The 22,486-nt window shown below is 44.4% G+C and overlaps 1 protein-coding gene across 3 annotated transcripts in view; it reads left to right on the forward strand.

Annotated features, from left to right (window-relative positions):
- plcb1 (phospholipase C beta 1) overlaps positions 1-22,486 on the forward strand; it is an 834,527-nt gene that overhangs the window by 513,003 nt on the left and 299,038 nt on the right. For all 3 annotated transcript variants that reach the window (XM_072581462.1, XM_072581463.1, XM_072581461.1), the window contains exons 6-7: positions 8,424-8,477; positions 11,851-11,926. In XM_072581462.1, coding sequence (XP_072437563.1) covers positions 8,424-8,477; positions 11,851-11,926 — 130 coding nt within the window. The remainder of the gene's footprint in view (positions 1-8,423; positions 8,478-11,850; positions 11,927-22,486) is intronic.

Genomic DNA, 22,486 nt, shown 5'->3' on the forward strand with positions numbered 1-22,486 from the left:
TAGGCCCATGTGCTCTGGAGTGTAGCAGAGTCGGAGGAGATCTGATTGAGGTATGTAAGATGCTAAAGGGAATTGACAATGTCAATGTAGGGAGGATGTTTCCTTGTGGGGAAATCTAGAACAAGAGGGCATAGTTTTAGGATAAATAGAGAGGAGGAGAATTTAAAGAGCCAAAGGCCTGCGAATCTGTGGAATTCGCCATCCTAGAGTGTGGTGTATGCTGGGGCATTGAGTAAGTTTAAGGAGGAGATAGATTTTTAATTATTACTCAGTTGAAGGGTTATGGGGAGCGGGTAGGCAAATGGAGTTGAGGCCAAGATGAGATCAGCCATGATGGTATTAAATGGAGCAGGCTCGAGGGGCTGAATAAGTCCTCCCTTCACTCGTTCTTACATTCTTAAACTGTAGTTTGATCAGACTGGCAGACAGGAAGATTAGGCTTGACAAATTCAACCTTATTAAGAGACTCACTGTAAATTTATAATGACTATAGAGTAATAAGGGACAATTTACAGAACTTCTGAATGAATCCTTGATTCCAAATCACTGCCAAAGAAATGCAGGTGAAGGTAAGCAAAATCAATATGCTTGCGTTACAGTCATGTTAAGATCATAGTTTATGACTCAAAGTATTTCTGATGGCTTTGGATGAGGGTAGACAGGGCAGCCAGGAGCAATGTCTGACTTTTCAAGACGAGGATATTTGAATCAGTGCAATCCTTCATAAAGTTTTCCCTTTCGGAAGAAGAAACAGATTCTACCACTTGGCTGGGAAATTGGATATCGTAAGCCCAAAACATACAAGGAGGCAGGATCAGTGTTGTCTAACACAGACTAAACCTCCCCAAAACTTGGGGCTGCTGGATTCCTGTAAATGTATCTGCTTCTGCCTTTCTTCTCATCCGACTTGCAAAGTAGTGATCTTAACTGCATCGCACATCAGGGGACATTGTAAAACCTTACCCGTAACTAAATAACAAGCCCTTTGATTAGAGTGAGAAAATTGATATGTCAGTCTGTGTTGTAGAATCAAGCAGTACAGAAGAGGCTTATCAAGTCTGTAATGCCAAAAACACACCAAATTTACAGGAGTCCCGCTTTCCAGCACCTGTTAAGAGACTTCAAATGCTCATTCTCGCACTTTTTCAAGGTTGCAAGGTTACCCGCCTCCCAGACAATGCATTCCAAACCCCTACCAGTCTCTGGGTGAAAACACTTTGTCTCAAGTCCCCTCTAAACCCTGTATTCCCCTCTGCCTTGCTTTATGTAGTGTTGTCACACATATTAGGTTTGCAAGGTGACGTTAAAAACAATTGCCCCTACTCTGCACAGCTTGGACGAGCTTTTGCCATCCTGCATTTGTTGAACCTTTCCCAGCGATACCTACGACAGCTGCACTACAGGAGTCACCGTGGAGCAATAGTTTAGAACACTGATTGATATTGCAATCCCATCAGAGGTTCTAGATGCTGATTAATAAATTGAATCTTGCCAAGGCACAAGGCAATTGACATTGACAGGTATAATTAGCCCTGTTTATAGACTGCTGTGAAAATATTTGATTCGAATTTGAAAGAAAAATAAGTGGAATGAAAATATTGTGAGATATGTGCCACTCAAGCTCTTAGTGTGTGTGGGACTCCTTGGTGGGAATGATGATGATAAATTCAGCACTTACATTGTATTTTTGTTAGCACACTTCGCATTTGGCAACACTGCATTTGCAAATGCATTCAACTCTGAATCTAACCAGCTATGCCCTTAATAAATCTCCGACCTCGACCATATTTTTTCTGAAATAAACTCCTATTAGTTTTTCAGGCTAATTGCCAATTTGCAGTCCTCTAAATGGCTCGAATGCTCCAGTCACCTCTGGATCACTATCATAGCTGTCATATACTTCCTCCATAGTATCATATTAAATGAAATTCCTACTGTTGTGTAGTCCCATTCAACCCACAGTTAGCTTCTGCTTGATGAGACTGCTGAAGTGTACCAGCCAACAATTCTTTACTGGCATGACTTGCTCTTGATTTCCTATGTGCCTCATTTTTAATCTGAAAGGGACCTTGGGGACATCATTCAGCGCCACCAAAGAATGGAAGGCTAATTGGGTTCCACACTCGATCATGGAAATGCTGCACTAATTATACATGAACTTCCACATACGTTGCATGAGAGATGCAAACGCAAGATGCTGAATGCATTCCAATGCACGTGGGGGATAGGAATTACAGAGTTCACCATTTGGTAGCACAGAGTTGAGTACAGCTGAAGAAGTCACAGTTTGTCAAAGCTTTTTGTCTTGCACTCGTCAGGACAATTTGCAAGTATATCAATTCAAGGAGAAACGTACCATTTATACTGTGTGACAGGAGAGTGTTTTAGTGTCAGGTTTCCCTTGAATTGGTATCTTTGCAAATTGCTTCACTGAAAGGATTTAGCAGGGTGTTGCTTGAAATGGAGGATTTGTGATCTAGAAATAGCCTGAAAAAACTGGGACTTTCTTCACTGGAACACATGAGATTGAGGGTAACCTTTATGCGGCTTTTAAAATGATGATAGGTATGGATAAACTGAATGACTAGGACTTTTTTCCCGGAGGGTGGGGAATTCAAAACAAGGGGGCTTATTTTTAATGTGAGAGGAGAGAGAGTTAAAAAGGACATGAGGGACAATGTTTTTACACAGAGTGTGGTTTATGTGTGGAATGAACTGCCAGAGAAAGTGATGGATACAGGTACGGTTAAAAACCACTTGGGTAAGTTCATGAATAGGAAAGGTTTGGAGCAATATGGGCCAAGCGCACGCAGATGGGACAAATTTAGTTTGGGATTATGTTTGATGCGGACTGATTGGACCGAAGGGTCTGGTTTCCCTGCTGTCGGATTCTATAAGTGCAGAATGACAAGCTTTGACAAATGTATTATTAAATGTGTCTTTATTTCAGCAACTCTCAAATTGAGGAGTTATTAGGCATGTGATAATATGCTCAAAATGTGTCACTCTTTCAATGTTAAAAGCAGACGTTGATTGTATATTAGCTTAGAATGTGCAGTCAGTGCTTCTATTCATTTTGGGTATCTTAATCTGATGCAGAAATGCTCATGTATTCCCTGATAATGTAAGAATCTAGGATGTGGGTAACGTGGTATTGAACGATCCAGCAGCCTTTCCTTACAGCTTCTTAATATATGCAAATATTACATTCTCAAATATCAAATATTGAGTCATTCACTTAGAAAGAAGAGAATGCTTTCATCAGCATGTCATGCTTCAAGAGGCCCAAGTAAGGATGGAGTCTGAGGCTTGTATACCCTCAGGTCACATGCTGTGATGTAGTGGTAATATCATCAACATGTCTCGGAAAGGGATAGTGACATGTTGGTCATGTGACCATAGCACAACGGAGCAGTTCTTAGCATTTGCCTCACTTCAAGCTATCGACAAAAAGGAAATGCTGTTTTTTGAGTGCCAAATTACTCTAATATCCAATACCCAACGAGTATGGTGCCCCTACAGGGTGTCTGTGAGCGATTACAACAATCTTCAGTCAAAGTCGGAAGTCACACAACACCAGGTTATAGTCCAACAGGTTTATTTAAAATCACAAGCTTTCGGAGCGCTGCTCCTTCATCAGGGGAAGTGGAGGGAGGTGCACAGACGCAGACTATGCGGAATATTTTCTATTTCAGTCCAACACCGGCATCTCCACATCAATCCTTAGTCAGCCAGATTGAAGAATTGTCACGGAGCCACACTGAGTTTAAAGCAGGAAGTCGAAGTTCAGACTGAGACCATGGACTGAAAGCAAAGTAAAAATGAGAAAAATCAAAAGAGAAAGATAAAAGCAACAGAGAGAAAAAGTACAAAAAATATTTTTTTAAACAGAAAATCACAAATATACTTTGAACAGTGAAAGAATAAAGGGTTATGGTGAGAGGGCGGGTAAATGGACCTGAGTCCATGAAAAGATCAGCCATGATCTTATTGAATGGGAGGAGCAGGCTCAATGGGCCAGATGGCCAACTCCTAGTTCTTATATTTTTATATAAATATATAAACCTTTCATCGTTCCTTGCTGTCTCAAGGAAGTCATTTCAGATTCCAGTTTTGCGATTAGCTTTTGTTGTGAAAGTTCCTCTCCTTGCTACTCTCCTGCGGCAGCTAATAGAAAGACCATTGTGTTCAGGTTTATCCAAGTGGAGAAGAGGAGCTCCAATTGCTCCAAATTTTCTCAGTTCAGTCACCCTGTGAGCACAATGCACCACATTGTGAAAATGTATATTGGGTCGATCTCAATTAGCAGAGTATTGAGGTTGGTGCAACCCTGGAAAGTGGGAGTAAGGTCACCTTTCTGTGAAAGTGGGAAATCAGCTGATTCTGTTTTTCACCTAAAGGATCTTGTGTGCTGTTTTTGTACTGAGTGGTGCTGTGAGATAATGGGGCTTATCACAGATCTGTCGAGAGGTTTGCTGAAGTGTATATTGCTGCAGTATACATCATGCTGTAGAAATTTAAATTAGCATCTCATGAAACCATTTATAGTAGAATTGATTGTTGTTAAAATGACAGTAGCAATGCTGAGGCGTTTTGAATATTAATGATTTCTCTATGATATTAATAGAAGTAACTCAAGAAATACGGAATGATACAGAACTGGCTCAAAGTAGAAGACAGAGAGTGGTGGTGGAGGGTTGTTTTTCAGACTGGAGACCTGTGACCAGTGGAGTGCCACAAGGATCGGTGCTGGGTCCACTACTTTTCATCATTTATATAAATGATTTGGATGTGAGCATAAGAGGTATAGTTAGTAAGTTTGTAGATGACACCAAAATTGAAAGTATCGTGGCCAGTGAAGAAGGTTACCTCAGATTATGACGGGATCTTGATCAGATGGGCCAATGGAATGAGGAATGGCAGATGGAGTTTAATTCAGATAAATATGAGGTGCTGCATTTTGGGAAAGCAAATCTTTACAGGTCTTATACACTTAATGGTAAGGTCCTAGGGAGTATTGCTGAACAAAGAGACCTCGGAGTGCAGGTTCATAGCTCCTTGAAAGTAGAGTTGCAGGTAGATAGGATAGTGAAGAAGGCGTTTGGTATGCTTTCCTTTATTGGTAGAGTATTGAGTACAGGAGTTGGGAGGTCATGTTGCAGCTGTACAAGACAGTGGTTCGGCCAGTTGTGGAATATTGCATGCAATTCTGGTCTCCTTCCTATCGGAAAGATGTTGTGAAAATTGAAAGGGTTCAGAAAAGATTTACAAGGATGTTGCCAGGGTTGGAGGATTTGAGCCAAAGTGAGAGGCTGAATAGATTAGATTACTTACAGTGTGGAAACAGGCCCTTTGGCCCAACAAGTCCACACCGACCTGCCGAAGCACAACCCACCCATACCCCTACATTTACCCCTTCACCTAACACTACGGGCAATTTACCATGGTCAATTCGCCTGACCTGCACATCTTTGGACTGTAGGAGGAAAGCAGAGCACCCGGAGAAAACCCACGCAGACACTGGGAGAATGTACAAACTCCACACGGTCAGTCACCTGAGGTGGAAATTGAACCCAGGTCTCTGGTTCTGTGAGGCAGCAGTGCTAACCACTGTGCCACCGTGTCACCCACAGGCTGGGGCTGTTTTCCCTGGAGCGTCAGAGGCTGAGAGGTGACCTTATAGAGGTTTATAAAATCATGAGGGGCATGGATAGGATAAATAGACAAAGGCTTTTCCCTGGGGTCGGGGAGTCCAGAACTAGAGTGCATAGGTTTAGGGTGAGAGGGGAAAGATATAAAAGAGACCTACAGGGAAACTTTTTCACGCAGAGGGTGGTACATGTAGGGAATGAACTGCCAGAGGAAGTGATGGAGGCTGGTACAGTTGCAACGTTTAAGAGGCATTTGGATGGGTGTATGAATAGGAAGGTTTTGGAGGGATATGGGCCGGGTGCTGGCAGGTGGGACTAGATTGGGTTGGGATATCTGGTCGACATGGACGAGTTGGACCAAAGGGTCTGTTTCCATACTGTACGTCTCTGTGACTCTATGACTGTAAGTGCGCTTTAATCTAAAAATCGAAACTCCGCAGGACATGTTGTTTTGCTAAAATTGCCACAATTCTTTCATTTCAATCAGATTAACTCAATTGAATATAGAACTGCAACAGAAAGTGCATGTTGTCCCCACCCCATTTATCAGAAAGTGGAAGTATTTCACAATGGTTTATGTACGTCGGTTTGATTCCACCCTTGCGTGACTGTCTGTGTGGAGTTTGCACATTCTCCCTGTGTCTGTGTGGGTTTCTTCCAGGTGCTCCAGTTTCCTCCCACAGTCCAAAAATGAGCAGGTTAGGGTGGATTAGCCATGCTAAATTACCCATAATGTCCAGGGGTGGGCTAGCCATGGGAAGTGTGGGTTTATGAGGGTAGGGTGAGGGTGTGTGTCTGGGTGGGATGCTTTTTAGAGGGTCAGTACGAATGGCCTGTTTCTGCATTTTCGGGATTCTGTGATCCAATAATTTTATGAATATGATAACAATAAAAGCAATTTAGCCGAATAAGAATGATTTTTGTTTTGAGGTAAAGCACATTGTGAATGAGGTCAAGGTCACAACAAGCCTCACTCCGTCACAGGATGTGCACATTATTGGCAAGACCAACATCTATTGCTCCCCATTCCCCCCCTCCATTACACTTGAGAAGATAGTGGTGAGTTCCTTCCTTGTCCTGCTGTAGTCCCTGTGTGTGTAAAGGTGCACGCCCAGTGTTCCTAAGGTCCTTCAGGGAAGAAAACTACCATCTTTATCCGGCCTGGCCTACATGTGACTCCAGACCAATAGCATTGTGGTTGACTCTTAACTGCCATCTGGGCAATTAGGGATGGACAATAAATGTTGGCCTAGCCAGTGATATCCACATCCTAGGGGTGAATCAAAATAGCTAGTTGTGGTTAAAAAGAATTAGTCGCATTTTCTGAATTGGGGAGGCACGGTGGCACAGTGGTTAGCACTACTGCCTCACAACACCAGGGACCCTGGTTCGACTGTGTGGAGTTGCACATTCACCCCCCCCTCCCCGTGTCTGTGCAGGTTTCCTCCAGGTGCTCCAGTTCTTTCCCACAGTCCAAAGATGTGCAGGTTAGGGTGGATTGGCCATGCTAAATTACCCATAGTGTTAGGTGCATTAGTCAGAGGGAAATGGGTCTGGGTGGGTTACTCTTCAGAGGGTTGGTGTGGACTGGTTGGGCCAAATGGCCTGTTTCCACACTGTAGGGAATCGAATTTTTAAAAATGTAAAGTCTCAGCAATCAAGTAGATGAACCCAGATTGCTCAGGACCAAGATGGAAGGAAATTGCATCACTAAAAGCGATTGTGAATCTTTGGAGTTCTCTCCCCAGAGTGCAGTGGATACTCCATGTTGAATATGGGGTCCAGGTTTCTCAGGGTTAGAGATATTGGAAGCAAGTGAGCAGATAGAATCAACTCTTGGTTGATGGAGCAATGGTCTACTTCTGTTCCTGTTTCTTATTTTCTAAGCTGTTAGGGGGAAACGCAAGGAAGAAAATCAGGGACAGTTATGACTACAGCAGATAAGACTGACTAGCGAAGGTCAACATCAGTATGGGGTGTCTAAAACACAATTGATAAAGATGATTAGGTGTGTGTTCAAGTTTATTGCATTCATGTGTTTTTTAAGTAAAATGCTTCTGTTTCTCTTGACCACCTGAACATTTAGATTGTGACAAAGCCTCATTATTTCCTTTTAATTGTTGCGTTCCGTTTAAGGTGCACTTCTTGGAAAATCACAAAGCAAGGCAAATTGTTAGGTGAAGCAGATAGTTTCAATACTAATTTAATGCAGACCCATCCAGTGCCACATTATCTGTTGATTGTCTGTCTCTATGTATTTAAATAACAGCTGCCTCACTCAAAGCTGGTAAAGAGGGAGTGAGTGACTGACCCAGTGACACTCTAACTGTAAATAAAGATCTTTGTGAAGAGATCTGATTGTGTTTCACTTCGGTGAAACTCAAGGGTAAAACAACTCTTGACAACAATATACAAAATAAATAATGCATGCCATAATATTTGCCGTGCATTACATGGCTACTGTACACATCCCAGTGTCCAAGTTTGAATTTGTGTGTGATATATTGGCGTTATTACATATAACTGAATTCAGTATACCTTTGGAAAGGCAAATTCACCCAAGAACCCTTTATGTAAGCCAATACAGAAATCAGTATTTGGATATAAAACTGAAAAATGTGGCAATACAAAATTAGTTCATTCTGCATTGTTTGTGGAATTCTGTCATGGATGGTTTTTGGATTTTTTTAATATATAGGTGTCAAAGAAATGTTTAGCACCAGCAGGAAGTAGATCCATTCTATCAAATAATTGTTGCCCGTGTTTTTATAGGTACACCAAACTCAAGCTCCAGACAAACCAAGATACCCGGATTCCTGTTAAAAAGTAAGTGCTTTCTCATCATCGATGGACCATTTTGTAATCTTACCATCTGCATCGACATTAGGGTAGCAGAAACATTACATTATGTTCACTCATTTTTCAGTTGGAATCATGAGACTGAGCAGGAAGATCCCAGGCTGCACTGGGCGACTGTTTACGGTCTGGTCAGACGGCAGGAAAGATTAGAGGCATATGGCCAAATGCAGGCAAATGGGACTATTTCTGTTTGGGAGATCTGGTCGGCATGGATGGGTTGGACCGAAGGGTCTATTTCCGTGCTATGTGACTCTGTGTGATCACACTCGGCAGGAGGTAAAGGGGTTTCATGAGGCTGTTAACTGGAATGGAAGTTTTAGCAACCACAAATATCTGGATCAGCTGAAGTTGCTTTCTTACTTTGGGGCGATCTAATGAAGATGTATAAAATAACGAGGGGACTAGGGCAAGTAGATAGAAAGGAACTGCGACAGAGAGGCCAATAAACAGGTCAGATAGGTTTAAAGAAACCAGCAGTAGGATTAAAATTAGAGGTGTAACTTTCACACGCAGAGCAAATAGAGATTTGGAACTCGTTGCTAATCTATAAGATAGTTGGACTGCAAGGGTTACCCTCAAAGTTTTGGAATAGTTTCACCCACTGAGATATTAATCACTAGCTAGTCAGTTTTGTTCAGTGTTGCTCAGTTCTACAATCCAGAACCATGTTGCTCAGTAACATTTCTCATCAGGTTGATTAGAAAATATCTGTGCTTGGTTACCACCTCTTCGGAGGTAACAAGGAACTCTTACCTACAGTTAATGGAGATAACCATTGCTGGGCTAACCTAGCTTGTTATCTGCCTATGATGTGACAAACTCCTCCTCCTTTTCTGATTAATGCTGATTTCTTCACTAATTAATACGAATAAGCCCCACAGATTTGGTTATGCAAGAAGACTGGTAGCTACCGATCTATCCTCAATAAAAAGTCTGAACGTTATTAGGTCTGGGCTGGAGACATCTCTGGCACCAACTACCTGAAAGGGTGTTAGGGACAGAAACACTCATTGTCTATTTCCAAACCATTTGGATGTGAGTTGCCCTGAACCACAGGGCGATAAATAAGGAGCTGGGTCATGGCATGAGGCTGGATAAGCTCTTTATTGACACGAATTCAGCGCTGTATGTTTTTCTGTCTCGCTATTAAGTTGCTGGTTTGTGCTGGGTAACAACAGCACACTTCCGATCCTCCTCCACAAGTACCTGACGAAGGAGCTCGTGCTTCCAAATAAACCTGTTGAACTATAACCTGGTGTTGTGTGCTTTTTAACATCGCACTTGGCCTCAGAATCTAGGGTAGGGAGCTAGGGATCAGCCAGTATTTCCATTTCCAATCGTCATTCACTGACGTGGATATTAGGCATAGGCAGGAATTGGAGCTCCTTTGAAGCACTGGTTTGTTTGAATGGCTTCCTGGGATCAGCTGAGTAGGCCTCTACTTGACGAAACAGACAAGATACTGGAGAAGTCTCTTTCTTGTAGGGAAAGTGGGTGCTGCAGATGCTGGAGATTAGAGTCAAGATGAGAGTGGTGCTGGAAAAGCACAGCAGGTCAGGCAGCATCCGAGGAGCAGGAGAATCGACGTTTCGGGCAAAGCCATACATCAGGTTCTTGTGGGGACCATTCCCTTGAAAAATCTGCACTTACACGAGAAATTAAAAGGGAATCAATATTTAGTAAAGAGTTAAACAGCTAGTAGAATTCCAGGACACACAGTGATATACCAAAATGAAAGAATTAATTTCTCATTTCCAAATTGTTGGTTTCCTCCACAGATTATTGTTTAGATTTAACAGCATGTTACTGGGACTGAGGAAGGTTTGAGTTACTAGGAGAGGCCAGCTAGGCTGGGATCTTTCTTCCTGGAATGCAAGAAACTGGGGGGGATCCTTATAGAGGTTTATAAAATTACGAGGGGCATGGATAGGGTAAGTAGCCCAGGTCTTTTTCCCAGGGTAGAGGAGTCCAAAACTAGTGGGCTTAGGATTAAGGTGAGAGGGGAAAGATTTGAAATAGACCTGAGGGGTAACTTTTCACCCTGGGGGTTAATGCATGTATGGAGTGAACTTCCAGATGAAGTGGTGGAGACAGGCACAATGACAACATTTAAAAGTCAGAAGCCACATGACACCAAGTTATAGTCCAAAAAGTTTATTTAAAATTACAAGCTTTCGGAGCACTGCTCCCTCACCTGACAAAGGGGCAGTGCTTCGAAAGCTTGTGATTTTAAATAACCCTTTCAGATGATAACCTGGTGTTCTGTGACTTCTGACTTTGTTCACCCCAGTCCAACATCTGTACCTCCACATTACAGCATTTAAAACCTATTTGGACAGGTACGTGGATAAGAAAGGTTTAGAGGGATATGGGCTGAATGCAGGCAAATGGGACGAGTGCAGTTTGGAAACCTGGTTAGCAGGGATGAGCTGGGCCGAAGAGCCTGTTGCCGTGCCGTACGACTGGATTTTGTTTTACATTATTTCGAAATAAAAACTCCTAAGATGAGCGCATGGTGCCCTGTGTTAAAAGGCAAGCTTTTTGGGCTGTGACTCTGATGTTACTGTGTAACCAGAGGTGAGGAGATTCTTATGATGGCGTGTGGTCTTTTCTGTAATTTTGCTCACCCTGGGGATTGGATAGTCACACATCTGCAGTTAGTTTAGAGCAGACTACCAAGGTCAAAAGGACACTGAATGCTGAAGACATGAGCATGAGTCATTGCATTGACCATGGATAGTCCACACCGAAATGTCAGATGTTCTCTTGCTTTGGAAACAATTTCTTGAACACCTCATCTTTACATTCCTCCTTTCAAATTCAGAAGCCATGAGCTTGCATACAGACTGCTGTCGTTTTCCATCCATTTCAGGTCAGCGTTGAGTGGGAAGGATGAGTGAACTCAATTGACTTTTGTTTTAGAACCTTTGGTGTGTTAGGTTGAGCAGTGTCACCCAATCATTTTCCAGCTCTGACCCCATTTTGAGGCTTGAGCATTGTTGTGATCCTCCCACCATCCCCAGTGAAACTTGAGAGTGCGGGATTTAAGGATTGCAGGACAGGGAGTTGATATAACTCAGTCAGAGATCCCCAGAGGCCATTACTGTCCCAGACCTCTGTTTGGATTTTGGACCAAACGTTGGGAAGGGCCTAGTGTGGTCTCCCTTCGGTTTGGTAAATGGACGATGGTAGACTTGGTGAAACAGTCCTTTGTAAATGGGTTGGGTGGGTCACAGGGATTCTTCTTTTCCTCTGCTATTGTTTTTGATGCAATTAAATGCATTGTAAGAATGTTTTAACTTCAAGTGTCACAGGTGTTGTCATTCCTTCCTCTGTGCAGCATTTTCCGGATGTTTTCTGCTGATCGGAAACGTGTAGAAACTGCGTTAGATGCGTGTGGTCTTCCATCTGGCAGGGTAAGCACCTTCAGCCCTTACACCTCATTCTGACCCAATTCTGTGCGTGCATTGTTAGAGATAGGAGCAGGTCATTCAGCGCCTCAAGCCTGATGATGGCTGAACTGATTGTTGCCTCAACTCCCCTTTGCCTATCTCTTTAATTCCCTTTAAGTCAAGATTCTGTCTGTGTCTGCATAAAAACATATTCAATGACCCTTCCTCCAGCGCTGTCTGGGGAAAAGACTTTTGACCCTCATAGAAACAAATTCCTCATCTCCATCTTAAATGGAAGAACCATTATTTTCAAAGTGTACCCCTCAGTATAGTCTCTCCAATGAGGAGAAAAATCTGTACACCCTGTCAACAGCCCTTGGAATCTTATATGTTTCAATAAGATGGCCTTTCATCCTTCTAAACTCCATTGGATACAGACTCAATTTCTCTGGAGCATCAGAGGCTGAGGGGTGACCTGATGGAGGTTTATAAGATCATGAAGGGCATGGAGAGGGTAAATAGTCAAGGTCTTTTTTTCCCAGGGTAGTGGAGTCCAAAACTAGAGGGCACGGTTTAAAGGTGAGAGGGGAAATATTTAAAAGGGACCTCAGGGGTAACTTTTTCACGCAGAGGGTGGTGCGTGTATCGAATGAGTTGCCAGAGGATGTGGTGGGGCCTAGTACAATTACAACATTTAAAAGGCATCTGGATGGGTAGATGAATAGGAAGGGTTTAGAGGGATATGGGCCAAATGCTGGCAAATGGGACTAGATTAGGTTTGGATATCTGGTCGGCGCAGATGATTTGTACAGAAGCGCCTGGATCGGTGATGTATGAATGTGACTCTCCAAACCCTTCATCCCAGGAATCAGTCGAGTGAACCTTCTCTGAACTGCTTCTAGTGCAATTAAGTACTTTCTTAAATAATGAGACCGAAATTTTCCACTGACACATACAATTAAATACCTATTTCTTTGTTCCAGCTAGCTACAAAACAGAATTCAGTAAGATCCTTATTATCTCTTCAGAAATATTCTAATGCAATCAGTCACTTTCTAAATAAAACACCCCCACGCCATTGTTTAAAAAAAAATCTCAGTTCTCCCCACCTCCCAGTGTTAATAGGGATTATAGGAAGAGGCCATTCAGCCCCTTTAACCCATTTCACCATTCAATGAGATCATGGCTGATATGTGACCTAACTCCATGCCTTTTACCCATTAATCCCTGAACAATTTTGCTGAACACAAATTTATCCATCTCCGATTTAAAATTAACAACTGACCCAGCACCCACTGCCACCTGTGGAAGAGATTCCCAAACCTCTCCCCCCTCTTTGTGTGTAGAAGTGCTTCCTCACATCTCTCCTGAACAGGGGCATTTCCTGATGAAGGGCTTATGCCCAAAATATGGATTATCCTGCTCCTTAGATGCTGCCTGACCTGCTGTGCTTTTGCAGCACCACACTCTCCACTCTCATCGCTCCTGAACAGTCTGGCCCTAATTCTCAGACTATGCCCCCTAGTTCTCGAATCCCCAACCAACGGAAATAGTTTATCTACCCTGCCTTTTCCTGTTAACATCGTGAAGACTTCAATCAGATCATCCCTTAACCTTGTGAATTCTAGAGAAAACAGACTAATTTGCCGAATGTCTCTTTATAATTTAACCCTTGAAGTCCAGATATCATTCTTGTAAATCTATGTCATGCTCCCTCCAAGACCAATACGTCCTCCCTAAGGTCTGATGTCCAGGTCTACTCACAGTCTCCAAGTGGGATCGAACCAGAGTTTTGTATAACTGCATTGTAGCTTCTGCCTTCTCATTCTCCAATGAGCGAAATCCATTTAAAAAGTCCCAGGATCTGGATCTAAATCTGCATCTTTGCTCAGGACTAATCACTTCTTCCCTGGGGCCAATCCCTTTCTGTGTAACAAATCTGATTGAAATCTCTCCCTTGTTTCTTTTGAAATCTACTGTTTGCAGTAAAAGATTAACTAATCAGGATGAAAATATTACCTCCGCCCACAATCAGTGAAGGAGGTGAAAGACAGACAGATCAAAGGAGAAAATACTTTTTACTTACCTCCCTGTATAATTCTATTTAATTATCTACCTTAGTGTGCTCAAAAGAGGTTGATTTATTTGGACACTGCTGCAGTGATCAAATCAACTGAAACATCACGGAGTAACTTTGATGAATGACAGACCTCACAAACCTATTAATTGTGTGTAAAGAGGGATTATTAGAGGGGACTCTAGTAATTGGGTTACACATTAACAAACAGATCTGCTGTGAACTTTTACATTTCTTCTTCACTGATCCAAACAGAATGTACAAATAATTGATGAAATTGGATTTAAATTGACACGACAAGAGCAGGTCAGAGGCTGGGAATCCTGCAGTGAGTAACTCACCTCCTGACCCCCCCCCCCCCCCCCCCCCCCCCCCCAAGGCCTGTCGACTATCCACAAAGCCCTAACTCAGGAGTGTGATGGAATGCTCCTCACGTGCCCAGATGGTGCAGCTCCAACAACTTGACACCATCCAGGACAAAGCTGGATTGGCACCACATCTACAAGCATTCACACCCTCTTCCTCTGACGCTAAGTAGCAGCAGTCTGTACCAACTGCAAGATGCACTACAGAGATTCACCAAGGCTCCTCAGATGGCACTTTCCAAACCTACAATAACTCCTATCTAGAGGGACACAGGCAGCAATACGTGAAAACACCTCCTCCTGCAAGTTCCCCTCCAAGCACTCACCATCCTGACTTGGTAAAACCTCAATGTTTCTTCACTGTCACTGGGTCAAAAATCCTGGAATTCTTTCCCTAACAGCATTGTGGATCTACCTACAGCAAGTGGACTGCAGCGGGTCAAAAAAGCAGCTCACTCCTGCTTTCTCAAAGGCAAATAGGGGTTGCTGGCCAGCCAGTGAAACCCACATCCCATGAGTGAATAAAAAACATCCTTCTTTTTCCACTTGAAGCCCTCGTCAACTGGTTGGGGCAATAGGAAGTGTTTGAAAGGTGAGGGGAAGATTTACAATACTGGTAAAAGGAAGACTTGCAGGGATCTGCGCAGGATGTGTCTGATTCAGGTCATTCTGCAGGAGACTGGAAGATACAGATGGCATGTCTGATTTACATTCATTCCTGGGAGATGGTGTCACGCAGCAAGGTTTGGTATCTCTTCACAGTCACAAAGTGTGGCACTGGAAAAGCACAGCAGGTCAGGCAGCATCCAAGGAGCAACAGAGTCGACATTTCGGGCATAAGCCCTTCATAAGGAATGTGAATTCTTCACAATCCCTCGTTACATTTGACTGTTGTTGAACTGTTGCAGGGTCTGTGTTGAAGTTTCTGCCTCCGTGCTGTTGGGTAGATCATCGACAGGCTTTTGGCTGAGTGAGGTTGAAGGAAAAGGGAAACAAAGACCTAAAGTGCTGGAAAAACTCAGCAGGCCCGATCGGCTCAGTTGGCTGGATGGCTGGCTTGCAATACCGAGTAATACTAAAAGCTTGGGTTCAAATCAGAAATGGCTGAGAAAACTCAACAAGTCTGTGGAGAGAAAGCGGAGCAAACATTTCAGGTCTGGGGTCGGTGACCCTTCTTCAGAAGTGATAGTAGTTAGAGAAAGGTCAGTATGTGTGCGAAAGATGGGTCGCTGGGCCTGAAACTTTTGCTCCGCTTTCTCTCCACAGACTTGTTGAGTTTTCTCAGCCGTTTCTGATTTGAACCCAATGTTTTCGTATTACTCTGTATTGCGAGCCAGCCATCCAGCCAACTGAGCTGACCGGGCCTGAAGACAACAAATGCTGGAGATCACAGCGGGTCAGACAGCATCCACGGAGAGAGAGAGCAGGCTAACGTTTCGAGTCTAGATGGCTCTTCATCAGAGCTGATTGAAGTGGGGAAGGGATAGGGTTCATGCGACCGTGAGGGGAGGGTGGAGGGTTGGGGGAGAAAGGGTGTTGTTAATGCAGGATAAGTGATCGGAATGTGACAGTGGCAGAACAGTGGTGTGTCGAATTGTCAGGCTGGGAAAGACAGATAATCCCCTGGGGTGGGGGAGGGTGGGGGAGAGGACATGATGACAGAGAATGTAAGAAGTCAAGCTAAAAGAAAGGGAAGAAATGGGAGCGGGTTGACAATCTGAAGGTGCTGAACTCAAAACAGAGGAACCTCGATTATCTGAAGGACACGGGCGGGGAGCATTTCTTTCAGTTAATCGAATGCTGGATAATCGATGCCAGATTAGCCACGCATCGGGACCTTGCGATCTTGTTCGGATCATCCGAAATTTGGGTTAATCACATGCCAGATAATCGAGGTGATAAAGTGCCCAGTCTGAAGATAAGACATTGTCCCTCCAGTTTACGCTGTGATTGGCTGGAGCACTGCAGCATGTCGAGGACAGACAAGTGGCCATGTCAGTCAGATATAACCAGCTACAGGAAGGTCAGGGTCCTACGTGTGCACAGACCGAGGTGTTCTGCAAAGCAATCACCCAGTCTGCGTTTGGTTTCTCCAATGTAGAGTAGGCCACACTGGGTGCAGCAAATAGATTGCTCAAGACTGGGGAGGGGCTAACCAGTGCCACTGTATTGTATACTCCTTATTGAACTAGGGAGTTCATCACCTATATGGGGATAATATGGGGCTATGAGGCATAGATTGTGATGGTGCACCGCTATTGATCTGTTTAGCCTGAAGGTGTGAGACCTCAGGCAGAAGGCCTACAGTCACTGTTGAATGCATCCAGGCCACTTGCACCTAACTGTGTCAATGGGGCAGCACTTCCACCATGCTGGTGGAGGGCTGTATGATTCTGTGAATGTACCTGTAGCTGTAGCTGACTAGTCTGTGAGGCAACCATCCAAACATTTGGCATCAGTTCCTAAGCAATAGCGGTAAGGACTTTGTACCGTCAACCTGATCATATTCTGATTTGAAATCTGTTCCTCAACTGAGTGGTCCATTATGGTTTCATTCGTAACTCTTTTAGCGTTCAGTAAAGAGTAAATTGGAGCAGAATGGAACTGGAGTCACTTGTAGGCCAGAGTGTGGAAGGAAGGCTAATTGCCTACTTGTAAGGGCACTTGGAACCTTGAGCAGCAATTCCAAAGCTTCCTGGTGGTAATTTGTTACTTCAAGGGAAGAACATTGCAGGAGTCTGAACAACGTAGACGAAATTTCTGGCAGGATGGGATGAGAAGTCCAGTGAAGCCCACCCCCATGCTGGGAACATCTCCAAACACCTTTCGAGAAGTGACGTGGTGAGTTGCCAATTAAGGGGAATCACTGCTTGTTAAAGATCTTAAGACATAGGAGCAGAAATTAGGCCATTCAGCCCATCGAGTCTGCTCTGCTGTTCAATCATGGCTGATAAGTTTTCAACCCCATTCTCCCACTTTCTCCTCATAACCCTCGATCCCCTTGACAATCAAGAGCCTATCCATCTCAGTCTTCAATACACTCAATGACCTGGCCTCCACAGCCTTCTGAGACAGTGAATTCCAAAGGTTCACCATAAATGCCCCAACTTGCCTGATTAATATTCAGTTTTCTCTCTGACCAAACACAACTAGACATCGAGGAAGCTCGCCGTGAAAGTCTGAGGGGCTAACTGGTGAATTCAGTCCGCTGCTTTCTCTCAAGGACTTCATGTTGGGCATTGGGCACCTCACCTCAGGGCATGCTCCATGGGCATTGGTTACACGTGACCAACCCCCCCATTGGCATCCACCATGTGCCAGCCTCTCAGAACCTTCACGGCACATCTCCAATCCACTTACAGGAGACTCCTGCCCTTTAGTGCTGGACCTCCGGCTGCACTGGCACCCATCATTGTAATGTTGCAGCAACGTGCACTCAGGAACATGCACACAGCTCATAGACATGGACAAGCCTGCATCTCCAGACACCTCAGTCTCATGCTCACCTGCTCGGAGCCTACCTGATGGCGTCCCTGCCTTGCCGTTTCGTGCAATGCGCCCTTCGCCTGAGGTGCCAGGCTCAAATTGTTTCTATCTTGCTTTGCTGTTTCATGCCCACACCAGTGCAGCTCATGGCTGTCAGCAGACCTTACTCAAGTCCAGGGAGATAGCCTTGACTCAAGCATCTGGGCATCAAAAGGGAAGGGCAGCTTCCGATGCCAGTCCAGAGACCTGCAGGACGTTCCGCTCATCTCAGCCAGTAAGTGGCTGGCTACTGAACCAGCAAGAGACCAGATGCTCATTCTTCCCATGTGCCCGTGTACGCCAACTGGAACATTGGCACAGAGCCCTGGCAGCAGAGGCAGACTCAATGCACTTCACATGCAATGGAAAGTGTTAGTGAACCCAAGCGTGTCGCCCGTTGTGCATCTACAAGCGGTTTGTCCATTTTGCTAACAGAAGGAGTTTGTGCCTCCCTCGATGCCCAGATGGCACGCAGAACAAAGTATGTCAATTGACACTTGCTTGAAAAAATCTCACCAGTCATTCCGAGGAAAAGGCATAATTATGACCTATTGTGGTGTGAAATGCGTTCCTTGATGGGGCCCGATAACGATGCTCAAAGAGGCATTGGACACAAAGGCAACGAAGAAAAATCTGCAGGTGGTTGTGATGAAGGAGCGTCCCTCCGAAAGCTAGTGTGCTTCCAATTAAACCAGTTGGACTATAACCTGGTGTTGTGTGACTTTTATCTCTGTGTGAAGTTTGCATGTTCTCCATGTGTCTGCGTGGGTTTCCTCCCAGAATCCAAAGATGTGCAGGTTGGGCTGGACTGACCAAGCTGAATTGTCTGTAGTGTCCAGGAATTTGTTGGTTAGATGGATTAGCCATGGGAAATGCAGGGATAGAGTGGGATGCTCTTCAGAAGGTTGGTGTGGATTTGTTGGGCTGAATAGCCTGTTTCCACACTGTAGGAATTCTCTGAAACTGTTTATAACTGTAGGGCAGATGGTGACTTTGTGGTAATGTCACTGGGCTAGAACTCTACAGGGACAGGCTAATGGTCTGGGGTTAGCAAGTTTGAAACCAGCCACAGCAACCGGTGGAATTTAAATCCAATCCAAAGCAGTTCTTATGAGACTGCAGCCAATTGTTATTAAAATTACCTGTTTTGTTATTGCGCATGGAGGAAGAGAAATCCTACTGGGCTGACCTGGTCTGGCTAACATGTGACTCCTGTCCCACAGTAATGTGGTTGACTGTTAATTGCCCTTCAAAGGCTTTGCATGTTAGTTACACAATTGGAAAACACCAGTGGTTTAGTGGTGGGAGTTAATAGATGAGAAATGTCATGGATGCTTTAGTGGTGGGATACAGACACTGAGTGTCACTCATTACGGCATAGCTCATTATGTATATACTGAGTAATTACTCTTAAAGCAAAGGTATAGATAACTCTTTTCAGTGTACAATGTCAAATCAAAGATTTCCAAGATAACCTATTCATAGAATGTAAAATGTTCTCTTATTCACCTGTCGCCAGTCCCCAGAGCCTATAGTGAAGTATTCATAGGATCCTTACAGGCCATTTGGCCCAACATATCTACACCTATCCTCCGAAGAGTAACCTACCTAAACCCATTCCCATATTAGTCTACATTTACCCCTGACTACTGAACCTAACCTACACATCCCTGAACACAATGGGCACTTCAGCATGGTCAATTCACCAAACCTGCACATGTTTGGACTTGGGGAAGAAGTCAGAGCACCCGGAAGAAAACCTCACAGACACAGGGAGAATGTGCAAACTTCACAGTGTCATTCTTAATTTTGTCCAAACAGACAGTTGCCCGGGGTATAATAAAGCCCGGGTCCCTGGTACAGTGAGGCAGCATTGCTAACCACTGAGCCATTGTGCTGTGCATCAGGGACAATGACCTGGTCTCACCTCGGGTCAGGCAGCATCCAAGGAACAGGAAAATCGACGTTTTGGGCAAAAGCCCTTCATCCTTTCCTGATGAAGGGCTTTTGCCCAAAACATCCTCCGATGCTGCCTGATCTGCTGTGCTTTTCCAGCCACCACTCTTGACACTGATCTCCAGCATCTGCAGTCTTCACTTTCACCCAGTCTCACCCCACTGAAACCAACCATTTTCTGTCTGACCAGCAGCCTTGGTAACTCACCTCTATCTGACTCCCAGCAAACTTACATGTCTTTGACTTCCAGCTTCATCCTGCGCATTTATGCAGTTTGTAGTTCGCTCTTTGTATTTGCCAGTGCCCAGCTTTGTATTTGCCAGTGGTAAGCTGATCAACACCTGTGCTTTTAAACCTCAAAGGTTTGATTCCAGCCCCCAATTTACATGAAAGGCAGACCAACAAAAAATAACAATTAAGGTATAAATAAAGAAACTGGCTAGCTTAGTTAAATAGCTTTGGCAACGATTTGTTTCACTGGCATAAATGTGGACTCCTTGGCTGCTTTTCAGAAACATTGATCAGGGTCCCCTCAGTTTATTCAGCTAATGACAGCCAGACCTCTCACTTGGTGTTCCTCTCTCTGGGCTTCCAGAAGCTGGTATCGGCTGGTAGCTTTCAAATCTTCGTGCTGTCTCAGAAGCAGCCCAGGAAACATAGTTCAAAATATAACTTCAATCCACCCTGATAGACTGATCAACTCTGCCGAGGCCTCATTTCCTTTAAACAACTATAGCCTGTATGTACATAGGTCTCTTTCAGACTTGCCAGAACCAATTTCCAGGCTCTGACCTTGTTAACAGCCAACTCCTGCTCTCTCTTTAAACACAGCGTTCTTCCCAGGGACTTGCTGTGTCTGTTAAGACCTTTTCAATCAAGATTCAGCCTGCAATTAACTTCCGGGCCTGACCTCAGAAACAAATAAAGCTTATTTGGTTTGTTCTGAGGAACAATCACTGGACCCAAAAAGTTAACTCTGATTTCTCTCCACAGATGCTGCCAGACCTGCTGAGCTTTTCTAGCAACGTCTGGTTTGGTCTGTTCTTTTCCTTTAAACACAAGCTTTTCAAAAGTCCACAAGTCCTTTCCAGCTCAGAATTCAAAACTGACAAAAGATGAAAGATAATGAGATATCAGCAAGGGTTCTCACAAGATTCTCGTCATAATTCCCCAGTCCCCGCTGTCCCGCCTTGACCCATACGCAAACAGTTAAAGCATTAGAACTTATCACTTTTAAATATTTTCTAATCAACCTGTTCAGAAATGTTATGACATACCTCTGAATCAGATGGGACTTGGACCCAGGGTTCCTGGCTCAGAGGTAGGGTCACTCCCACTGCACAAGAAGAGGCCTTTTCTTATTTAGCTCCTTGAAATTAACAATGAAGAGCTGCCCGAAACGCCGACTCTCCTGCTCCTCGGATGCTGCCTGACCTGCTGTGCTTTTCCACCACCACCCCTTTCAACTCGGACTATCCAGCATCTGCAGTCCTCACTTTCTCCTCCTTGAAATTAATACCCTTGGCTTGTTTCGTTGGTGCAGATTTGACATGAAGACTACACAACCCATTTCTAGTGTTACAGAGGATGCAGCTTATAGCAATATCTGGTGAAGGATAAATGTTGAACAGCACCTTTCACGCAACCTCTCAATTGTGAGGGCCGTACAGATACATTCCCAATCAGCCTGTTCAGAGATAATTCACTCTCTGGAGCAGATGGGACTTGATCCAAAGCCTCTGGGCTCAGAGGTTGGAACACTACCATTGCACCACAACAGAGAAGGCGCATATAAATTAATGAACCAGCATTATCAATCAGTTCCATTACTGTCAGGAAGGCTGTCAGTAACCTTTCTGGTTCTTCGTCGTCCCTATTTCCAGGTTCTTTTCAGCTTAGGCCTTCACTGTGATGCCCCAGAAGAAACAGATGTGAAACTGTTAAAGACTTTCAGGGAACAAAACTGTCCTAGTATAATCTGAACCAGAACGTACATTCAGCTTGTGTTAATCAAACTCTTTTCTTTTCCTAAAATTGGGCTCAGGATTTAAGAGCTCATGTACATTTATGATTCATCATAAACCCTTTTAATTATAATGGTAGTGCTGCCACAGTGGCTCAGTGGTTAGCACTGCAGCCTCACAGCGCCAGGGTCCCAGGTTCGATTCTGGCCTCGGGCGACTGACTGTGTGGAGTTTGCACATTCTCCCCGTCTCTGTGTGGGTTTCCTCCGGGTGCTCCGGTTTCCTCCCACAGTCCAAAGATGTGCAGGTTAGGTGAATTGGCCATGCTAAACTGCCCATAGCGTTGGGTGCATTAGTCAGAGGGGGAATGGGTATGGGTGGGTTACTCTTCGGAGGGTCAGTGTGGACTGGTTGGGCCCCACACTGTAGGGAATCTAAAAAATAAATCCCGAGGATATGGGAGCATTTGTTGCCTGTTCCTGATTGCTCTGGAGGGGTTGGGGTGAACTGCCATGTTGAGCTACTGTCATGTGGGACTTCCTCAGGTGTGTTGGGGAGGGAATTCCAGGCTTTGACCCAGCGACACTGAGGGAACAGCGGTATATTTCCAAGTGAGGGTGGTACGTAGCTTAGAGGAGGAATTTGCATACGTTGCCATATATCTGATGCCCTTGTCTTTCTGAGGGGTAAAAGTCAT

The sequence above is a fragment of the Chiloscyllium punctatum genome, chromosome 11 (assembly GCF_047496795.1).
Source record: "Chiloscyllium punctatum isolate Juve2018m chromosome 11, sChiPun1.3, whole genome shotgun sequence".
NCBI classification, from domain to species: Eukaryota; Metazoa; Chordata; class Chondrichthyes; order Orectolobiformes; family Hemiscylliidae; genus Chiloscyllium; species Chiloscyllium punctatum.